Genomic DNA, 22,242 nt, shown 5'->3' with positions numbered 1-22,242 from the left:
AGAGTGGACCGTTAACTGCCACTGGACTCAGAGAGCTGACCCCAGCTCTGGCTTCAGACCCATTCCCCGATTTCTGACTTCTCCACCTAACAAGATTTTCTCTTCTGAGATACAAGATAGGTATTTGGCTGTCAGTGGGTTTCCACTGACATCTCAGGACCTTGGTAAAAGCTGGTGGGAATTTTCTCTCGTCTTTGAGGCTGATTCTCAAACTCTTGTAACTTCTCTGTATAATGCAGATAAGAGGCAATCCCTTATAAGGTAGACTTCCAACAAGTGTGTGGTAGAGGAAGTCAAGTTTATCAACTCTTTTCAGGAGAATAGGGAAAAGATATTTCTTTACAGGAATCTGTGTTTTGTTTCCCAATACATACTAGGTTTACATGCTGACTAGCCCACAAGTTCCAGAGAAGGAGGAATCATTAAATCCAATAACTTTCTTTCCTGTTTATTTAAACAGGCTCATCATGACTATTATGTACACATTTGATTAGATATTAGTTAGTTACTAAGAAGTAGAACTGGATTCTTAACCTAATTCTATCGTTCCATTCCTCTCACTAGTCCAAAGTGGACTTGCACTCCAGCTGAGTAAAATCTTGAGCCAAGGTTTTACTGTTTAGATAAGATTGATATATTAATAAGAACTTATTAGATTTGGTTGTTTAAACTTATTGTTGAAAAATTTGAAGTGGCTGCAAATAACTTTGCACTGTTTGTCCACATGTTAAATGCCTATGCTTCTCCTAGGTTAATGATCAAATCAGACACAGGACTCAAAGGAAGAATCATAAATTGCTTTAACTTGGATATTTTTCCCCCTTTAATATGTTAAATCAACTTGGAGTGTGCATGTGATTTGTTAGCTCCATGAATAGACAGATGAAGGCATGGCCCCAGCTTCTTAAAGTCCAGCCTTCCCTGATTCATACTTTCATCATTTCTTCAGTGTGTCCCCACCCAAAGAGAGCCAGCCAGCTCGTTTCTTTGTTGACGTCTATCTGTGGGTGAGCCCTAACCTGCTTTCTCAGCACGATTGCTTACTGTTCCATATATAAGTCATTCATAAATCATAAGCTCCTGTCAGACGAGCTTCTTGCTTTTCCTGGAAGGAGGCACAGTACATAGTCTACACCTTACTCATGCTGATGCTCCACTTAGCAAGCCTACCCCTGTTTTTACCCAACAAAATTCTGCCCATTCCACGAGGCTCAACACAAGAGCTGCATTTTCTATGGTCTTTCCTTCCAATCAAAGGAGGTCCTTTCCATATTTGAACCCCTACGGGACATTATAACTCCCTCATCTCACCTGTCACTTTCACTATTGCTCTTTATTTATACATCCTATCCCCCCTATTTCTTATGCTATAGCACATAATAAGCACTCCACACAAAACTGTTGAATAAATGGTATTTCATTTTTTCTTTCATCCACCCATCCATCAACCTATCTATCCTTTCATTCATCCGATCATCAGATATGTATTGAACATGCACTGTACACCAGGTACCTGTACCTGGCAAAATCCAGGTCTGAAGCTTATCTGTGGGTTTCAATAATCTATGCTATTGCAATTCTCTGCACGTATGGGGAAAGATTTGTTCTTATCATGCAGGAGTACTTGTTGCTGTCATTATCAACAACTGCATTATTTTTCAAGTTGCCCCCTCACTGGCAATTAGCAATGCAGAGCAAGGTTCTGCATTGTACACTAAATACACTTCCAGCTTTGTCTTGTCCTTTCTATTTTCCCTAAGCTCCTCACTTAATTTTTTTTGGTATTACATGTAATTTGATAGCCACCTCAAATCCTTTTGAGACAAAGCAGAGTACCAATACATAGACTACAATGAAAAAAAAAATCAAACAATTGTCTCCAAACCCCAAATCCACATGATGAAACCTCGCTGGAAGAGCTCTTGCTATAGAGAATTCAAAAAATGTAGGTCTTCCTTGGACTCCTTTCAAGGGGGCTAAGTTTCTATGGTAATTATTTATAAGGTGATCTTATGTTTAAGGTGGTTTCACAAATGTGGTCTTAAGAAAATTGTTAGGAAACACTAATAAAATCATTCTAGATTGATGGTATTTTGAAAACTGCATTGTGAAATCTGGGGTTGTTTCACAGAGGCTGCGCAACATGAAGAAAAATATATCTATTCACCTTAAAATAACCTTTTTCTAACATATTGACTAATTTTTTTTTAACGCCAAGTTTGCTAGGGAGATGAGTAAACAACTTGAGAGAAATAAAGAGAGCAAAGCTTAAAGAGATTATAGAAGAGACTCCTGAAATAAGAGTGGTTCATAGAATCTTCACGAAATCACTACCAACAGCGTTTACCAAAGCCTGTGCTCTTTCTTCTCATGCTACAGAGATTGCATACATCTGCCACCAGACTACTATTACTTTAACACCTAAACCTCACGAGTAAAAGGAAGCTCTTTCACCCACATTAAGATTTTGTTATTTTGCATTCATATTTCTCTTTGAACACTTTTAATGAATACAGCCCCACCCCATCTATCTGGATGTACCTCAAGCTTAACAGATTATATTTAAACCAGGCCAATTTGTTGAGTTCTAAAACCAGTTCTAAACTTCATTTTCACCCAAATTACTGATAATTAGTTTATAATTAATCCTCAAGGATGTATTTCACAGACTAGATACTGTGTCTTTATGGTTAAATTTAGGGGAGAGAAAACATGGCATTGCCAAACATCACATTAAAATGACCTCAGGAAACCAGAGTTATAAACAATTAATATAGAGACATGAAAAAGAAGATCTAGAAAATAGTAATTATTTGAATGTAAATGGCATACGTTGGCTATGGGTATGATATGCAATTTATTTAAAAGCATATTAAAATATAGTTCCAACTGACTGTTTTCTTTTATCCTATGTTACAGCCAGTGCACCACCCATCGGGACCTGTCAGGTTCAGCTGTTTCATCTACAGTTAACAGGCTCCAGTTCTGCCCATTCTCTGAACTGTGAGCCTCCCAGGGCAGATGTCACACATCTTTTCATTGTCATCAGTTAGCACTTGGGACATCTCAATCAGTGTTACTTGAGTGAACAAATGGATGTGTGCCTCTCTCTATAATCCTAAAATGTGCCAAGACGGCACTAGCCTCACCTGTAAGAAAGAATACACTTATACATTAGTCCACGTATTCTGGAAAACTTTTGGCATAATGCTAGATCCAGGAGAGAGAGAGAGAGCAAGGAATTTGCTACTTTGCCTCCCGTTCATGAAATTCTCACAAAGATTTTAGTTTGACCCAAAGGGAGCCTTTCCATATATGCGCACATATCTCAGTGTCGCACTGGATTCCCTGTAACCCGAGAGGAGAATTTATAGATCCCTTTTTTCTGCTGCAGGTTCTCTCATCTAGCTTGTTTCTGAGAAAATTCCTTTAAGAGCCTCCATTGTGGCCCAGATGTAGACCATACCAGGTAGATATTTTTCTGAGCTTCAGTGAAACTTCTCAGAGAATTAGCAGGAAAAATACAGGGCTAAAAGTGAGCTACTCCAGGAGAATAAGTTTCAGAAGTGAAATGTGATCTCATGGAATGCCATTACCTAAGAAGCTGTGCTTCAACATTTCTGTTTTCAGAGTAGCACCCACCAATCAAGTGGTGGCATATCTCAAAAAGCTACAGAAATTATAATTTTAGAAATCTGAAATAGAATTTGCAATGTGATCTCAGTGGCTGGGTCACTTCTCCTTGTAAAGATTTTTATCTGATTATAAAACAAACAGCCTCCTTCTTCAAGGCATATTAGTGCCATGAAATCATGCTCCAACTTTGCCCTCTTTCATTATATCAGCAGGAGCTTAGAGTCCGGTATAAGAGAAGACATGACAGAGAGTTAGTTTCTGCCAATGCCCTTCTGGCCTTCACTGCAAGAGATAGTTATTTCCTTTTTTCCCCTGATCATTGAAGGAGAGCTTAGATGGTGCTTCTCACCACATTACTGGGTCTGCATGATTGCTTTCTGGTGCATCTGAAACCTTACTTAGGGGAAATGGTCTCAGAGTCCTTGACCTTTGCTGGACCCCAAAGTTACAGTTTGGAGAACGATGATGAATAAAAAGAAGCATGTATCTTTCCATGAATGTGCTTTTGTGCAATTTCAGAACAAAGTGTTGCTTGCTGAGGCAGTGCCAATGCCACCTGCCCACCCTTGGGGAGCAGCTCTCAGCCAGGCATATTGAGCACAGAGCTTTGCCCTTGTGGTCTCAGGTGGTAGAAATGCTGCCTTGTGCCCACACCCACCTGCTTTGGCCCATCTCCTGGAGGAGCTCAGCCTCTGTGTGGTCCAACATGTTTGCTCCTTGCTTCTGGGGGTCTCAGTAAGAAGCAAAAAGATTCAACCAGCAAAGCAAAGATCTAGGAAACATTTGCTGCCATCAGCTCTGACGGTTGCCCTAAGATAGAATGTCTTGTAGCCTCTTGTTTAGTTTTAGTTTTTGTTGTTTACAAGGGGACCAGTGAGGGGACCCAGGTAAAACCCTTTGACAGAACTACCCTGAAGAGCAAAAGTAGCAAATGACAGGCTATGACATTGGGGAATGCTGGAGTTTTGAAATGAGAGGCAAAAAAGTTTTCACCTTCTAGCCCACAGGTTAAGTTACTGGAAATAAATCACCATCATTTCTATACACTTCTCGTGTGCTTTCCCCTACTCTGGAGAGTAATCTAACTCATCGTTTGCAATCAGGGCCTCGGAGTTCTGTTTGTGTTTGCTTTTACTCTTCGCTTTGCTACTTGTCCGGGTGTTTGCCTTCGCATCTGACATCTGTTGGTAATAGAAGCCTTTGTCTTCAGCTGGCCCACCCCAGTTCTCCTGGCTCTCACCCTCCGTGGCGTAGGAGAAACCCTCCTCCACGGAGAAAGGGTCATCCACGTCGTAGCGCTGGTATGTGCTTTGGTGCAGGGCCTCTTCTCGGGCGCTGATTTCCAGGGTGCTATTCCAGATGCCGTACCCAAAATAAATGAGCATACCTGCAGGAGGGGAAAGGCACAGGTGAATGAGCAGTTGCTTTGGGATCTTTGAGACCAATGGGGAGATCACTCTCGATGGTGCAAGCAGAACAGGTGATGAGTGTATTTTCTCTGGTATACATGGTTGTTTGAAAAGACTCGAATTAGAGGCCACTTAAATATTGGGAGATCTTGGATTAAGCAACCTATATGTACAGCTTCCCCTGAAAAAGTCAGAAAGTCTGACAACACTGCACCCACATTCCTAGATGGCAACTTTAGGCTGGCGGTAAGAACTAGTTGACTTGTTAGACAGGATATGGGTTCTCTAGGTCACCTCAGTCCCCACCTACCTTGTTGACATCTAGCTTACTACACTCGTGTAGGTGCCAGCCAGGAATTTACATTTTTAAACCCTGGGTTAAATATTTATGGATCAGCAACAGTGTATTCCCAACAATCTCACAACAGTTTATTATTCTTTGCCTCCATCTTTTATTTTGCCACTCAGCAACGTGTATATATTATCCTACGATTTCCCTTGCTGTTTTTCTCTCACTAAAAGCATAATATGTTACTGCCTCTCGGAGTGTCTAGTGCATGCCACTGTTACGGCCCTTTGGACATCTGCTGTGTGGTGATCTGCACAGGGTGGCTCCATTTTATAGACTCTGCAGAAAACCGGCACTTCATGTTTGTTGAATGAATGAATGAGAACCCCTAATGAGCATGAAATATCCAGTGCAGCTCCTTGTTTTGATGTCATTCCAAGCAAAAGAAAGAAACTTGCCTTTTTAGCTAATGAGTAGCATTAATATGGGCTAATGTTTCATTTCTATTAGAATATTTTTGAAATAATATATAAAAACAGTTTGAAAGCCCCCATTTTCTACCTGGAAAGGCCCATGAAGTTTGAGAGCTTGGAAAGCTGAAAATTATAGACTTGGGAGGTAATTTGGCATGAGGGTGAGCTGGGGTTCAAATCCTGCCTCCACTTAGCTATGTAACCCTGGACTAGTTACTTAGCCTCTTTGTACCTCAGTTTTCTCTCATGTAAAACTATGAGAGTTGTAAGTTAAACCGTGTTATATCTATAACATGGGGTTTCTGTAAGAATGATACCAATTAAGCAGTAGTTTTCAACCCTGGCTGCACCTCAGGGGTCACCTGGGGAGTTTTTTGAACCATCCTGATGCCCGAACCCCACCCTTGGAGATTCTGATTTAATTGGTCTGCAGTGTGGCCCAAACATAGGTATGTTTTTAAAGGTCCACAGGTGATTCTAACAGTCAGCCAAGGCTGACAACCTCTGAGATCAGGAATGTAAAGCTGATGCATGTAATCCACTGCCAACTCTGGCCATATTATGGCCTGTTCACTTGGGGCCACTCAGTTAAGCCTCCGTCCAGGACCCCTCCCCACCAACCGTCTTCTGAGTGGCACCAGTCCCGTTGACTTTACAAACCCTGCAGGTATTTGCTGGGCTTCTTGCTTAGACCAGCAAGGTCAAGCCTGCTTTCTGCTCTGGTACTTGAGAAATCCTGCTCCCTTTTGAATTTGAAGTGTGTCTTTTAAAGCTTGGATTTCTCCTTCCCTGTCTCAAATCCCCCTTCACCCCCACCATGAAATCAACTTTTCAGGAGCCAAAGTAAGCAGACATTTATAGTCCACATTGGTAATAAATCCTAGAGTTAATCATTTGCAGATGTAGCTATTACTTCTCAAATAGCTACTTCATTTTTCTGAGCACAGATCTTTACTCTTTCTTGTCTGGGGGTAGGGAGTCACCACGGGGGACAGTTACTTCCCCTCTGTAGAATGAGGCATCGAATTAAGACCTCTTCTAAAAGGGCCAGATGTCTGTCCCTTCACGGAGAATGCCTTTGTTGGAAGCATGTCTGAGACCCACGAGTAAATTTCAGGGGACAAAAGTGGAATTAGCACACACCTTCTTTTGACCAAGTTTCTCTCTCTCTCTCTCTCTCTCTCTCTCTCTCTCTCTCTCTCTCTCTCTCTCTCTCTGTTTTCTCTTAGACATCCAGGCAAGCGCCATATCTTGCCTCCTACTCCTGCTCGGCATCTATTATATCAGTTCTTGCCTCTCTGATCCCCTTCTCTGACCTTATTTATTTCCATGCTGAACGCAACGCCTTTTTTTCCCCCTTTCCTTTTGCCCCTAACTTCTTTGCCACTCCTTACATCATTCAAGCACTGGTTTGACATATGTTCTGACAGACCTTCTCCTGCCCCTACCAGGTACTGGGGTATCAGGTAGATTGATATTTATGGGAACTCTTTAAGAGCGTTGGTGCGATTGCTCATGGAATCACGGGTATTGAAAACTGGAAAAGAGTCTATAGATCATCCACCTATTTGAATACCCTCATTTTACGGAAGAAGAAACAGAGGTTGGGAAACACTAAGTCACTTGCCTGGGTCTAAGAGGGGCAGAAGCAGCATTCTTCCATAGGGATCTAGAAAAGGCTTTTGCATGTCCAGTCCTTTACATCTTCCTTCCCTTGGCTGGTTTATAGACTATGCTTATTGCAGTAAATATTTAGTAAGAGACTAGGTCTACATTTGTTCTTTGGGAGTGGCAGGGCCTGGAAAGAACTTTGTGTGTGTGTGTGTGTGTGTGTGTGAATGTGTTGACTATGATTAGTTTGGGAAAGCAACCCATGGAAACCTGCCACATAAATATTTATGGGCCTTTTAAATGTTTACTCTGAGCCCCCTACAGTTTCAAAGGTGTGGCACTCTGTCTTCAAAAACACATTTCAAATATGAGTGCTGTGAACCCAGAAGGGACAGTGCGTGCAGCCTGACAGAATAGTCAGCTCGGGCAAAGGCATTCTAGTACGAGGTCCTGGCATTCTGTCTGCCTTTATCCTTCTTGCTAGCCCCTTGAGGCAACGCAAGAAAAGTAGTGTGAGGCAGAGAAGGATCAGAGAAAAGAAAAAAAATGGAGGGTGACAAAGAAACAGAAGGGAACAAGTGAAGTGAGGGAGGGAGAGAGAGAGAGAGAGAGAGAGAGAGAGAGAGAGAGAGAGAGAGAGAGAGAGAAAGAGAGAGAGGGGAGAGAAACATGTACTACCATCTGTCACACATAAACAAGGGCTTTGTGTTGGAGGAGTAAACAGAGCTGCTAAAAGCCTCCTGTGTAGAAGCAGGGTGTTTTGTTTCTGCTCCTTCTTTCACTTGGCTCAGAGAACTAAGCATGAAGCAGTTTCTGAAAAATCTGTGGGGATTCTGGGAATCCTGAATCATCTAAACTAAACTTCTCACAACATCTCTGGGTGCTGAGGCCCTATAATGATGCACCATTAATGTTGTACCTTTCTTCCAAGGAGCTCAAAATGTTAAACAGATGTTATCTTGTTTAGACTTCTAGAGTGTGTGTGTGTGTGTGTGTGTGTTTAGGATTATGTGCTTTTCACAGACAGGAAACTGGGCACAGGGCAAACCAAAGGATTGTCCACAGCAACGTGGTTCGTGGTGGGACTATGAAACCTTCTGGGTCTCTCCATGTCCTAATCCAGGTTCACTCATCTACCAGAGTGGCTGTGAGGTATAGACTGATCAAAAACAATTTTGCTTAAAACTGTATTTTGAAGAACTTCAAACATATACAAAAAGGGGGAGAATAATATAAAGAATTCCATGTACTCATCACTAGCTCCCTTCTGACACCCACCCGCTCCCCTAGTCCCTTCTCTTTAGATTATTTTGAAACAAATCCCTTCCATCCTGTTTCATCTATAAATATTTTAGTATGTATTTGTCAAATAGCCTCCTTTAAAAAACTTAGTATCATGATCACATCTAAAAACTACTAGTAAGTCCTTAATATCATCTGATATCCAGCAGTATTAAAATTTCCCTGAATTATTTATACTTGTGGGGGGAAAACTGTTCGTCTTATGAGGCTATGCACTTATTTCAATGATGCTATCATTGCTCGAAATAATTCTGGGGCAGTTACTTAGGTTGTCACTGGGACTGGTGTCATATCTTTTTGTAAACGCTTACAGATGGCAAACTTTTATTTTTGAGAGTGAATTTGGTTTTGGCATAAGCCAGAAGTCATTTGGAACCAAACCTCATGCATAAGATGCCTAATTGTTCAACAATACTATTTATTCTATTTCCACATTTAATTCAGCTATTCCTTTAAAAACTTTGATCTATTGCTTTGTAGTTACACAACTTATATCTGTAATAAATGAATGGCAGGTGTGATGTTGAAAATCATAAGGGAATCAATTTTTGTGCTACAGCACAAAAATAGGGGACCTGGAGGCCCTCCTGTTGGACTGGAGTTATTTTTTTAGTTGATGGATCTGGTGGGAGTGGGCACGGAAGGCAGTGAGTAGTTAGCAGCCGGCACAGAAGTGTTTTAGTGTTTTAACAACAGACATGGCTGTGCCCGGGCACATGGGCTGAATGCCAGCCTGGGTCAAAGGTAATGGTTACGAGTCCTGTGAAAGGCTGTTTGCAGCGAAGGGAAATGTTCAAAGGGAGGTTTCGGCTTCTTTTCTGGATAGAGTTCTCTGGTGGAGAGGTTCAGGCTAGACAAGATGAAGAATCATGCCTTCGGCAATTCAATGGGCTTTCTTTACGCAACAGAACACTTTATGATTGTAAAACCCTTCATAAAAAAAGCACTTTGTCATCCCTCATCCCAGAGAAGTGAAGAACTGCACAATAAGTCAGTGATTGAAATGGCGCTGGATCTCACATTGCTTGAGTCTAAATGGATGGTCTTCTCATCCCACCCTGATGCCCCCAGGGAAGGTTTAGGAATGCCAAGCCTGCCTTCAGATGCTAGGGCACCTCAGCATGAGCTGGCAGAACACCTACTTACTCTACTTATATTGATCCATCCTGTGATAATAATTAAGCAAATGACCCCAAACGACAAGTGAGAGTGGTGGGAGGTGGAGGTCCTCTGGATCACATAGGAGAAAACCTGGAACACACATTCAACTCTAAAAAGAGACTGGGTGACCTGGAGATAGACAATAACAGATTTCCGACTGTGTGGGCACAAACTTGGGTTATGGGGCAGGTCCTTGACCTCTGAAGTCCCCCAGGAGCTTCCTGCCCTCGGCATGCAAGTGGCTCCAGGCTCAGGGAGAGAAGAGGTGGGCCACCTGACCTCAGACTGGGTGGAGCTGCCTCTTCCTGGGGTGCGCTTTCCAGCAGGATGCCCTGCCTGCTGCAGATAACTGAGGTGCTTTGTTATGCTCAGAGCCTTTTTTATTTTTACTACTCTGGGATTAACTTTCCAAAACAGACCTTTGACAATGCAGAAATGAAGACTGGATGGTAATAAGGTGTCCTCCCATTCAGCGCAATCCCCCAAAACTTTGCTGGTTATTTTTTAAAATACCACCACAGCCCTGTTGATTGTAATAACAATAAAGTTTGTTTCATATGATGTGGCCAGGTGGTGCAGGTTTAGGATAGGGTGGTGGAGGGGGTTCTCTTCCTGGCCCTGCAACTGATCAAACATAAAAATCACATTACTTTATACCTCAGTTTCCCATCTGCAAAATGGAGTTGTGGACCCTTACTTTATTTGAAGGGTATAATGTCCATGAGACACAATGTGCTCTTGTTAAAGAATATTAAAAAATCCAATAATCGAAGCCAGCAATTCCACTTCTAACGCAATAGAACCCAAAGGAAATGTGTCCATGTGACCATCAAACACATGTACAAGAATGTTCATAGCAGCTCTATTCATAACCACCCCAAATTGGAAACAAGCTAAATGTCCACGGACACTAGAATGGATAAATACTTTGTGGAATGTTACCACAGGGGAAGGCTAGACGGCAAGGAGAATGAACAAACTAACACTATAGGCAACAAGATGGATGAATCTCACAAACGTAACGTCGAAGGAAAGAAGTCCAATACCCGTTCTTTCATGGCTCTAAGTGTGTCCCAGGGCCTTCCACCTCTGCGATGGTCCCCTCTCCCTTCATTCTCAGCTGCCCCTGGATGCAGAACTGTGGGATCACCCTCCCTGTCCTCCCCACGTGTCTCCCTGTGTAGCACAGCACCTCTGCCAGCAGGCAGCCTTGACTATTGCAGGATTAATCTCTATATTCCCTCCTTCTTGGAATCCCACTGGCCCTGTTGCCACCCTCAGCCTGGACTTCATGATCTTTCTTGCTCTTCTGAGAATGATTTTGATGTTGAAGTTGCCAGTGGTTTTCTCCTCCGCCTACAAGGAAAATTTCAAACTTATTTATGGGACATATCATCAGAAATTTGTTTATCTTGGTGCCCTCTCAAATCCCAATTCATAGCCTCCTTTTTTCCTCCTCTTCCCTTCATCAAAATGGCTGCTTTGGTCAATTTCCAATAAGATTTCAGATGCTAGCTCAGACAAAGGTCATAAGGGCTGGGGTGGGGGTCTTCTCTTTGGAATATTTATGTTTTACTAGGGGATACATGGGGTCCATTGCTGAAATCACAAGTTCTAGCATTTTTCTAAATCGATAGACAAAAATGTTTTTCTCAGAGGGACTGAAAACATTCCAGATGAAAACTTGGCGGCTCTCGGGGTAAGGGGGGCCATGAAGCAATCTAACAGATGATTAATTCATAATAAAGGCCCATAGGAAACAGTAGACCTCAAAGATGCCCATGAAAATACCATCAGACAGTGATCTCATTGCTCCTGGCTACTTCACATCCCCTGAGACTCTGCCCGTCTCCTTGAGGCGTTGTTCTTCACAAAACTGCATCAGCTAAAAGTCAGGAGAGTGAAGGCTGCTTTGTGCTCATTTTGTTGGGATTATTAAACATTTACTATTGTGTTCTTTCTCTTTTCTGAGGGAAAAGAAACATACTAGGTAATCTTGTTGGGATTTGTGCCTCATTCAACTCTATGAGTTATGTCTTCTGAAGGTCAAAGCTTAGCAAAACATTGTAACAAAAATGCTGTAATTAAGATTCATTTTGAGAAGGCTGGGTAAAAAAATGTATCCAAGAAGATTATCAAGTTATGACTCAGCCTAACCATGTAAATCTTCTTTTAAAAAGTAGCTGATGTTTCATAAGACGCTCCATTTAAAAATATCCATACTCTTCTCCCTAGGAAAGATATACTATGAATAGAGATACTAAGAAGGAAAAATTTGACATTTTGGAGACTCAGAAGTTTAGAGATGGGATATTTATTCTATAATATTAAAGATTTTGTAAGCTAGTCAGGGGTGGCAGGATGGATATATTTTATATATGCAAAAATTTGTTTTGAAAAACAGGGAGCTTTGTAATTAAATTATCTGCCTTACTTGTTAATATCATCTTCTCTCTAGATGAGTAGCTTTCAAATTTGAGCATGCCTCAGAATCACCTGGAGGGCTTGTTCAAACTTAAATTGCCCTGGGAGATTCTGATTCTATAGGTGCGGTATGGGGTCCAACACTGCATTTCCAACTACCATGTTTTCCCACAAATAAGACCTAACTGGAAAACAAGTCTTAGCATGATTTTTCAGGATGACATTCCCCTGAACATAAGCCCTAATGTGTCTTTTGGAGCAAACATTAATATGAGACCCGGTTTCATTTTTCAGGGAAACATGGTAGTTTCCACATAATTTTGATGCTGCTGGTCTGGGAGCATACTCTGAGAATCACTGTTCCAGATTATTGTAAACCTGGCTGCACATTAAAATGATCTGGGGGAGATTTAAAAAAACACCCCAAATTGACCATAACAGACCAATTAAATCAGAAAATCTCTGTGCAGGGATCCTGAGCATAGAGTGTTTTAGAAGTAACACATGTGATTCTGATGTGTGTGTAGTCAGGGTTGAGAATCTTTGTTGTAGGTGAAGCTGAACACCAATCTTAAAAAATCATGATACCAAGGCAGTTAGTAGTTCGTAGCTGGGTGATTGTTGAACTGTGGGCTCTTGTACCCTCTGTCTGGCCAGTCCTGGCAGCAGGGGGGTATCCTCCCATGTCAGTATAGGTTTCTAGAGTGCGTTTGAAGTTTGTGCTATCAGCAAGATTACAAAAGGCCCTCTGGGAGTTTTCTTCTGCCTGATAAGTGGGAGGGCAGCCTGAGTCAGAACAGGTTCAAGTTGTACTTTGGCATGTGATAGCTAGTCTGGGGGACAATGAATCATTTTAGATGTTGAAAAGAAAGGCAGGAAATAAATAGTTCTTATTGCTTTCCCCAATATTTTCTTACTGAAACGCCAAACAGCAACTAGATCAAGGCTAATACATTATCTCCCTTTTTATAGATGATTAAACTGTAAACTGAGGCCTAAAGGAATGAATTTCCCAAGGTCACAAGACACAGAGGTGGCAGAGCTGTGAGTAGAACCTGGGCCTGTTGGACTCCAAAACAAAGGCAAGGACCCCTGATACCTCACCACTTTTGCAGAATGTCTTTGGTATTCCAGAAACCATAGATATTATGCAGGATCAGCTACTTCATTTGTGGATACCAGTGTAAAGTGAAACCATGGAGCCTCTCTTTGAAAAACTGTGAAGAATTCAAGAAGGCAGCAGCTGAGCATTAAACCCAGTGCAAGGGCCACATGTAATTGTACAGGTCATATGCCCTTGAAGCCAGCCCTGATGTTATTTGTTAATCTGCACACACTATATATTAAACATTCTGATCCAATGAATAGTTCTGCTCAGAGGCACCCTGGCAAGAAAGTATGAGCCCCAGATCTGAGCATTGAGATACTGGATTGTAGTAATAGCTCTGTGAATAACTTCCTGTGAATTATTCCTGTTGACCTTGAGCATGCAATTTAACCTCTTGGAGATTCAGAAGACACAATGTTGAACATCCATATTCTTGGCCTAAAGGCATGGATGGACTACTAATCAATGAGTTTCTGTACTGCCTTGCCCAGGCTAGTTGATTCATGTGTATTTGTCTTGCTTCTCTTTAAGGCAGAGGTTACTTATTCTATTACTTTCCTATTCCTCAAAACACCTAAGGATCCTCCTTAGCTAAGTATTTGTTACCAGAGATCCTAGGGTTACTAAGTTATATAGGGACATAAAAATTGTGACTAAAGGAACTTTAAAATTAATCTTCACTTACACTTTTCTCTCAAGTTATCACAGACACAAATCCCTGCCATCTCATCAACATCAATGACTGTTAGATATGATAAACATATAATGTGTTTATCATAATATAAATCGATCACAAAGGAAAATTAGAAATATTGGGAAAGGTACCAAACTGTCTGAAGGCAGTAAAAGAGAGCAACTGTAATTTACACCCAAAGCTATGGACAATTTAGGACCTGACAGAGTCATATCAGTGATCAACAGAAGAAGAGAAAATCATCAAGGATGATGGTGTGATGGGTACTTCCCAAAAGAACGATCAGAATAGCAAAGGATGAAGAACAGGCTTTGGGAAAAAATAAAACACTCTTGAATATTTTATAAAAGTCAATGTGTTAAATGGTGCCATGATCTAATTTTGTCAGAAAAATTATGCCAAAAAATCCACACTTAATTCATACTTTGATCATTTAAAAAAATAGGCCACAATTGGTATTTTAATTTTGTCATACGTAAGATACTTTTTCCCCCCATAATTTTTAGTTTCATGAATTTTAGTTGCTAAGATAAAGTTTAAATCAACCTTTCCCACCCTCACTTTTACGATGCTATTTTCTCTCCTTTTTTATGTGGATTAATTTCAAGCGGACTTTTTATGGTATCAATTATCCATAAGAAAAGCGTCCGATAATAGTATTCAATGAAGTGATAGATTGATCAGCATCATTCTTCAGAACCAGTGACAGAGAGGGTGCAGCTGGCTCTATTGACTAATGCAGAAAGCGAGTGTCCATAGAACCAGCCAGGTTTGTCTTGGAACAGCAGTCCCTAGCCCAGCACGGAGGTAATTCTGAGATAAGTCTAAGGCCTTAACAGAGAACTTGCACAGCTCCGAAGGAAGTTGCTTACCCACAAAGCACCAGACAGCAAACCGGATCCAAGTGATGGTGGAGAGCTTTAGCATGAGATAGATGTTGACCAGCATGGCGAAGGCAGGCACAAAGGGGAGGCAGGGGGCCATGTAGGGCAGCTTCTTGGGGTTCTCTGGCTGCTGCAGGATCACAAACACCAGGGCACTGATCAGCAGCGCCATCAGAACAACCAGAAGAATGGCCCACCAGCTCTGCTCTGAGATGTAGTAGGAACCGAAAATGATGAAGGAGCAGAAGATGAACATGAGTATGAAGAGCAGGAGCACGCAGATGGTCACCGTGTGCCCTGTCGCGGCTGTGGGACGGTCCATTTTGCCTGGAAGGCCCAGCCGGATCCTCAGGGTGTAGTAACGGGGCCCGATCAGTTTTTTTAACTTGATGAGATACATGTTTTCAGACTCCTCGGCTTCTATGCCTGTGGTCATGTCCACAGTGCCGTAGTTGGGGTGGTTGACAGTGTAGGCCGACTTGTCTGATTTCCCTATGAGCATCTCGTTGTCTCCCAAGGATGGTAAGTTCTTGGCCCCACATGTGTTGGTGGCGGGGCTGGAAAACTCTTCCCCTTCACTCATAGGAGAACACACTTCCTTCTCACCGTCAGCCAGAATGCCCTCCTTCTTCTTTGTGTGCTCCTCAGACAAGAATTTGACAAAACCATCGATGTCACTCTCTGGTTGGTATCGGAGGAGCAAGACGCAGACAGAGACCAAGGTGTAGGCAAGGAGTGTGCCGATGGACATCATCTCTATCAGGTCCCTCAGGCTGACTAACAGAGAGAGGAGAGCCGCCAAGAACCCTGACACAATGCAGGCCACCACTGGTGTCTCTGTGTAGGAGCTCACATGAGCCAGAAACCTGGGGGGTTAACGGAAGCACACGGTTAATAGATGGGGACTGACTCTAGCATGGCTGAAGGTCTCCTGGGCCTGCCCCTCCAATTTACTTCTGGATTCATTGCTGTAAAGACAGCTGTGATTCCTACCTCAGGAATTGGTTCCTGGAATATAATTTTAAGATTTTACTGTAATTCTTTAGTTTTGAGACAAACATTTTTGTTAAAGTTCCTAATTCATTCTGTGAGGAGACTTGAATCTAGGAGGTATTTCAGAAAACTACGTTGAAGTCTAGGTTTTGCCGGGAAGAAGAGGATAGTTGGAGAAATCACACACCTGCTTGGGGTCCTCTAGACCTGTGTTACCCAAAGTGTGGTCCGTGGGTCAGCAGCGCGGGCATCACCTTGGAGCTTGTGAGAAACACATATTTTCAGGTTTCACCTGGGGCCAGCTACCTTGTTTCCCCGAAAATCAGGCCTAGCTGGACAATCAGCGCTAATGTGTCTTTTGGAGCAAAACTCAATATTATGTTATATTACATTATATTATATTATATTATATTATATTATATTATATTATATTATATTATATTATATTATATTATATTATATTATATTATATTATATTATATTAAAGACCCAGTCCTATATTATATTAAAATAAGACCGGGTCTTACATTAATTTTTGCTACAAAAGACGCATTAGAGCTGATTGTCCAGCTAGGTCTGATTTTCAGGGAAACATGGTATGTGAGAATTTCTGGAGGTGGGGCTCAATAATTTTCTCGGAAAGCAGAAAAACCTTTTGGATGTGTGAAGTTGTCACACCTCCATCATGGTCAGGTTCTTCTTGATCTGTCCAGCTCCCCCAAAATAGCAGCTCTGACCTGGTGATGACTTTAGTGGGTAGGCTAAGGACCTGGAGCAGAAGATGACAGCCTGTGGTAGAGATAAAGTCCCTGGATCTCTCTGCCCCTCTGGGAGCTCCTTGGCTTCCATGGTTTACTCCTTGCTTTGTGCACTAGAAGAATGTCTTCCTTGCACGCCCCTAACAAATGGGCACTGGGAACCAAAAGATGGGGCCACATTCTATTTGTACCATGGGCAGATAGGCCACTTCGTGGCCAACATAGAGAGGTAGAAGAGTCAATATATTGGTGTGGTTGAAAGTCTGGTCTTCGGAGTCAGACAGTCCTGAGTTCAAATCTTGCCTTCCGCACCCCCAGTAGCTGGGGGATTTGGGGCAAGTTGTTTTTTTTTACATCTCTCTGAGCATACTCATCTAGTATACTAATCTGCAAAATAGTTATTGTGACAGCTAAATGGGATACTGTGTACAAAGCACCTGGGATACACAAACATTCAATAAATGGTAGATATTGTTGCTTCAATTATTTGGTTTTGTTCATAGGGCCGTATACCCTCTTTGATTGTAACTCTGAACATTTTCAACTTCAGAGGAGCTGTGGAGACAGGAACAGTTACCAGGCCTCAATATGAGGGTAGGCTTAAGATGTCCCTGGAATGGATTCTTCCTTTTGGAGGCCACCTAGTATAACAATTTGGCACCCACCATCTTTACTAAGGAGCACACAGTGTCAAACAGGAAGAGAGGGGGCAGTTAGAGGAACAGATCAGTTTGTGCTAGATTGAGGGACCCAGAGTCAAAATGAGGGGCTGTTTCAGGGCCTCAGCTCTTTCCACTCAAACTCTTTGCCAAGATATGTCTGTGACAAGTGCCACAGTCTATGTGACAGGCACTCACATCAACATTATAGTCAGGCTGATAGTGGGTGACATTCTTTATGGACAGGCATAGCAGAACAGAATACATTCCACAGAGCATAGCCCTTACCTGAAAAGGAGCCCATCACCAGCCATGGCATAAATGACCCGTGGCATTGGGAAGAGGGAGCCCAGCAAGCTGACTGTCAGTCCTGCAACCGACCCAATGGCCACTATGAATTTTGCAGCATAGAACCCATGAGCCACAAACATCTCCATGAGTGGGGATTCCGTGTCGATGGCATAATATGGCACCATCAGAGTTAAGATCATGCTCACCTGTTAAAACAAGAGAAAACATGGCTGGAAGTAGAGGGGATCGACAGCATGGACGAATGTCCCATATGAGAGGAAGAGCCCTGGACCTGAAGTCAGAAGTCCTGCACAGCGGTTCGGATCTGCCACTTCTCAAAATATGCCTTTAGTTTAAACCAGTCATTTGGCCTCTGGAGCTCTTGGTCTCAGTGTTTTCTCCCCACACATGGATTTAGTGGACTAGACCAGATAATCTCTAATATCTCTCTGTGCCCTTTCATATTTGAGGAATAAGTCTGCAGGTATTTCAGCTTCATGAAAGCAGAGCTTCATTGACAGTCCAATGAAGGACAGATATTACCCGGTGGAAGGAGCTGCAGCCCTGCGCACGGGAGCCAGGGCCTGGCAGTGACCGTGGGCACCCAGCCCACATGGATAAGACTCTCGTTGCCTTTATACTTTCGGGGTCCTACGAAAGTATAGGACCCTCTCAGCCGTACTCCCTCTCATCTTGAAGGCTAGAGATCAAAACTCCAAAGATAAGTGCCTAGGAGATCCCAGCCAATGAACTGATGGGACCGAGATGAAGACTCACATTTCCACCTCCTCTTTCTAGCTCAGTCCCAGGAGCCAGGCAGGCCAATGAACAAATTATGGCATCAGGGTGGAATCTGGTCCTACTCCGGGCTACAAGACCACCATGGCTTTGCTTAACCAGGACCTATCTCCCCTCATAAGTCATGGATCTGCCATAACATCTCTCCCTTCAGAATTGGCCTGAGGCAATAAAGCCCCTTGGCCTCTGAAGGCCAACAGTGGCATCAAGAAGGCAGTTCAGAGCCTGAAAGGGGGAGGGATGTGCATTTCTAGATCACTTCTTTGCTTACTCTACAGGGAAAGGGGGGCGCTGAGGGGGTGTTGGAGGTGACTGAACTATTTCTGTGATCGAAATTCTAGGATGGCAGCTGAGAGATAACACATCAAAAGTGTGAGGAGTGTCAGGTGTGATCCAGAGGACACAAGGCTGAAGGCTTCATTCTGAGAACTCCTCTGTCAGGGAAACCCCAGGGGTGAGCTTGCACCGGTGTGTAAAGAGGAAGCAACAGCAGAAAGAAATTGCATTTCCCTCTTGGATTTAAGGGGAAGAGCGTCTCTAGAGTATGATGCATTTTCTCCCCACTCTGGGAGAGCCTGGCCTCTTCGCTGCCGGGAAGTTCCCAGAAGACAGAAGAGCATTGAGGAGGGTGCACAGAGGCCCACAATGCCTCTGCTCGCACACCCACCCGTTACTGCCAGCCTATGATCTGTGCTATTTGGATGGCAGCCCACTCCCAGCACGCCATCCCTGGGCAGCAGTGGACACCAAGAGCCTGTGTGTAGGGTGGGTGGGGATGGCAACTCGGAGGTCGTGGCTGAAGTGAGGGCCTGGGGCTTCTCCCATGTCCTGTTTGGAGTCCTGATTTTCTTCTCGTTGTAGGTGTGTAGGGATATAGGGGGCATGGACACATGCATACAAACACAAAGAAGCCACAAAGAAAGGACCACTTCTTGAAAGAAGGGAACCCAGTCCCAGAGCCACATGTTAAGGTCAAATATGACAAGGTCAAGATGAGGGTGCTGCAAACCTTTGGTACTTACAGATACATATGCTGTCAGGCAGATGACCAGGGAGGCAGTGATAGCATAAGGGATGGACGTATTGGGATTCTTGGCTTCCTCTCCTGTGGTGGCAATGATGTCAAAACCAATGAAAGCGTAGAAACATGTGGCTGCTCCTTGCAGCACCTGTAAGGATGATGACATTTGTCAGACTCTGAGTGTCAGAGCAGCACCAGGGCATTCCATGTGGTACCCACAGTTGACCAACGCCCAGCAGACATTACCGAGTGGCAGAAGGGGTAACATGGTAGAACTTTTGCTAAACTTTCATGTTCTGATCTCCTCTACTTTCTAGCTGTGTGACACTGGGCAATTCCCTCATGTGTAAAATGGAGATAAGAAGAATTATGTCCAAATAAAAAGTAGGTCATTCAACACATTCAAATCATTTTTGGAAATAAATGGGATTATAAAAAAAATTACTAAGTTGGCTAGCCCTATGTCCTGGGGGAACTCATTAACCTCTTTGTGCTTTTATCCAGTGATTCTCAACCACAACAAGGGGCCATGTGACTGCCCCTTGGGGATGTTTTTAAATGTGGGGAGGTACTTGTGACTGTCACAGAGACATGGCATTAAGTATGGGGGACCCAGATGCTTCTGTACAAAGAATTGTCCTGTCCAAAGTACCATTAGTACCCCTGATAGATTTCTCTATGGTAACCTCCAGATCTGAAATGATATAAAAGATTTTCAGATCTCCAGATATCCTATTGTCTTCCGTGGGAAGACAGGTAGAGACAGTTTGACTTTTCTGCTTCTTTTGGGAGCTTCAGTGACCTGGTTGGGCTGTAACGCAGGAGAAGTTACGAGGTCTGAGGCAGTGTAAAGCTGGGGAGGTGATATCCAGTGACACCTGCTGGATGCCTAACAGGAGGTATGTGACTCCAAGGATGGTTGGGCCTGGAAAAGTAAAGATGTCAATAAAAATCTTTCACTGAGGAGTGTGTAAATTTCTTTCAAATGATCTACTAAAATGAAAATGAAGTTTCCCCATCTTAGTATCCTCATTGTCAGCTGACAGTAAATAATGTGCCTCTTTGAATGCTTGAGGATGTCATTTCAGGGGAAAGTGAGAGATGGTTTTGGACTCGTGGGTGTGGGGGGAGGTGACTTGGCAACATCCACACTCTAGCCAGGGGTCCAGGAGTGAGGCTCTTTTCAGATTGCACTTTTTTTTTCTTTTCTGCTATTCAATTTGTAAATGATGAATTCAAAACATATGCCAAGCAGACAACTGTCCTAAATGTTTACTCCTACCTTTCTCACTGACTTCTCAATAAGAAAAAAAAAATTACTAAATACTAGAACTTACAAGGGACATCACACTATTGAAGATCTCAAACCTTCAAAAACCACCTTTGCTCATCTACAAAATGAGTTGGTCTCTTCTACAGTGTCTCCCATTAGGATTCTAAAGTTCCAATTCTCTAATCGGGAGTTCTTACCCTCCCACGCAATCCAGGGGGAGTCTGTGAATTTTGCTGAGAAAAAAATGACATCTCTATTTTCTCTAACTGCAGACTGAATGTTAGCATTACTTTTAATTGTGAATATAGGCTGTGAACTATTATAACTGTACCTATCACTTTGTCACATTTTCCTATCATATTAGAGTTGCTGCAGAGATCTTAGAATGTCACTTGTGTTCATTGCTACTTTCAAATTATGATAGTTATTAGACTTAAACATTAATATTTAATGTACTAATAAAGAAACACATTGTTATTAAATAATAATTTTAAAATATTTTAATAACTATATTGCAATATAATTGATTTTTTCTGATTGCCTGTGTAATTAGGAAATTTGTTTATAAACACAATTCTCAGAAGGGGTTTACAGGCGTCACCAGACTGCTATGGAGTCCATAGCACAAAAAAATCTAAGTACTCCTGGTCTATTCCAGTAACTCAGCTAGAAAGAACTTCTCAAACAAATGGTTCCATTGCCAGAGCACCACTTTCTGGGAGAGGAGATAACTCTCAATCTCACTCCAGCAAAGTCTTTCAGGGCATGGAAAAGGTATTTGGCCTTTAGACAAGGAAAGAAAACAGATCTCATCTCATCGCTCATGGAAGTTCACAGGCTTGGAGACGAGCTCGTTTTCACTTTCCTAGAAAATGTGTCTGGTCTTTAAGGATGAAACAATGCTGGGATTTCAGGTTTGCTAAGCTGCCCCAATCAAGAAAGCCTTGCTTTCAGACAGCTTCCAGAAAAACAGGTCCTGCTTTCTCTCTATTTAAACAAACACCTTTCTACACACACACACACACACACACACACACACACCCCTCTTGTAAATCATCCAGTGACCTGTTATGACAATCAGTTTGAAGATGCATCACTCCCAATAAGGACATGTCAGGGCTACAACGCCATGCCTGTTTGGTGTGGCTGGTTCTGAATCAACAGGTCATAGATACTGGACGAGCTCCCTGCCAAGGAAAGGAGGGTGGGAGGGACCTAAACAAGAACTTTGGGTCAAATCTACCCTAGAAAAAGAGAAAAAGGTGAGAAGTCTATAAACTGCACCATGTGAGGGACAGTTGGGGACCTGGGGATGTCCACCTTGAATAAGACAAGACTCAGTGGAAGTCATGGGGGATACCTTCCAATTGTGAAGGATGGTCATGGAGCAATGGGCGGAGAGGTGTACTGTACACTCCAGAGCCATGCATGTGGGTGCGATAGGATTTGGTTAGGAGT

The 22,242-nt window shown here is 42.7% G+C and overlaps 1 protein-coding gene across 2 annotated transcripts in view; it reads right to left on the bottom strand.

The window, feature by feature from the left end:
• Nucleotides 1-1,780: 1,780 nt before the first annotated feature.
• The window catches only part of SLC7A14 (solute carrier family 7 member 14), a 97,312-nt gene continuing 76,850 nt past the window's right edge, over nucleotides 1,781-22,242 (bottom strand). For both annotated transcript variants that reach the window (XM_081065203.1, XM_081065202.1), the window contains 4 exons: nucleotides 19,513-19,659; nucleotides 17,690-17,898; nucleotides 14,980-15,857; nucleotides 1,781-5,023 (listed from right to left, as the gene is read on the bottom strand). In XM_081065203.1, coding sequence (XP_080921329.1) covers nucleotides 4,701-5,023; nucleotides 14,980-15,857; nucleotides 17,690-17,898; nucleotides 19,513-19,659 — 1,557 coding nt within the window. In that variant the 3' untranslated portion in view covers nucleotides 1,781-4,700. The remainder of the gene's footprint in view (nucleotides 5,024-14,979; nucleotides 15,858-17,689; nucleotides 17,899-19,512; nucleotides 19,660-22,242) is intronic.

The sequence above is a fragment of the Rhinolophus hipposideros genome (assembly GCF_964194185.1).
Source record: "Rhinolophus hipposideros genome assembly, chromosome: 2".
NCBI classification, from domain to species: domain Eukaryota; kingdom Metazoa; phylum Chordata; class Mammalia; order Chiroptera; family Rhinolophidae; genus Rhinolophus; species Rhinolophus hipposideros.
Note: the sequence above shows the minus strand (reverse complement) of the source record. Positions and strands in the feature narration are given on the sequence as shown.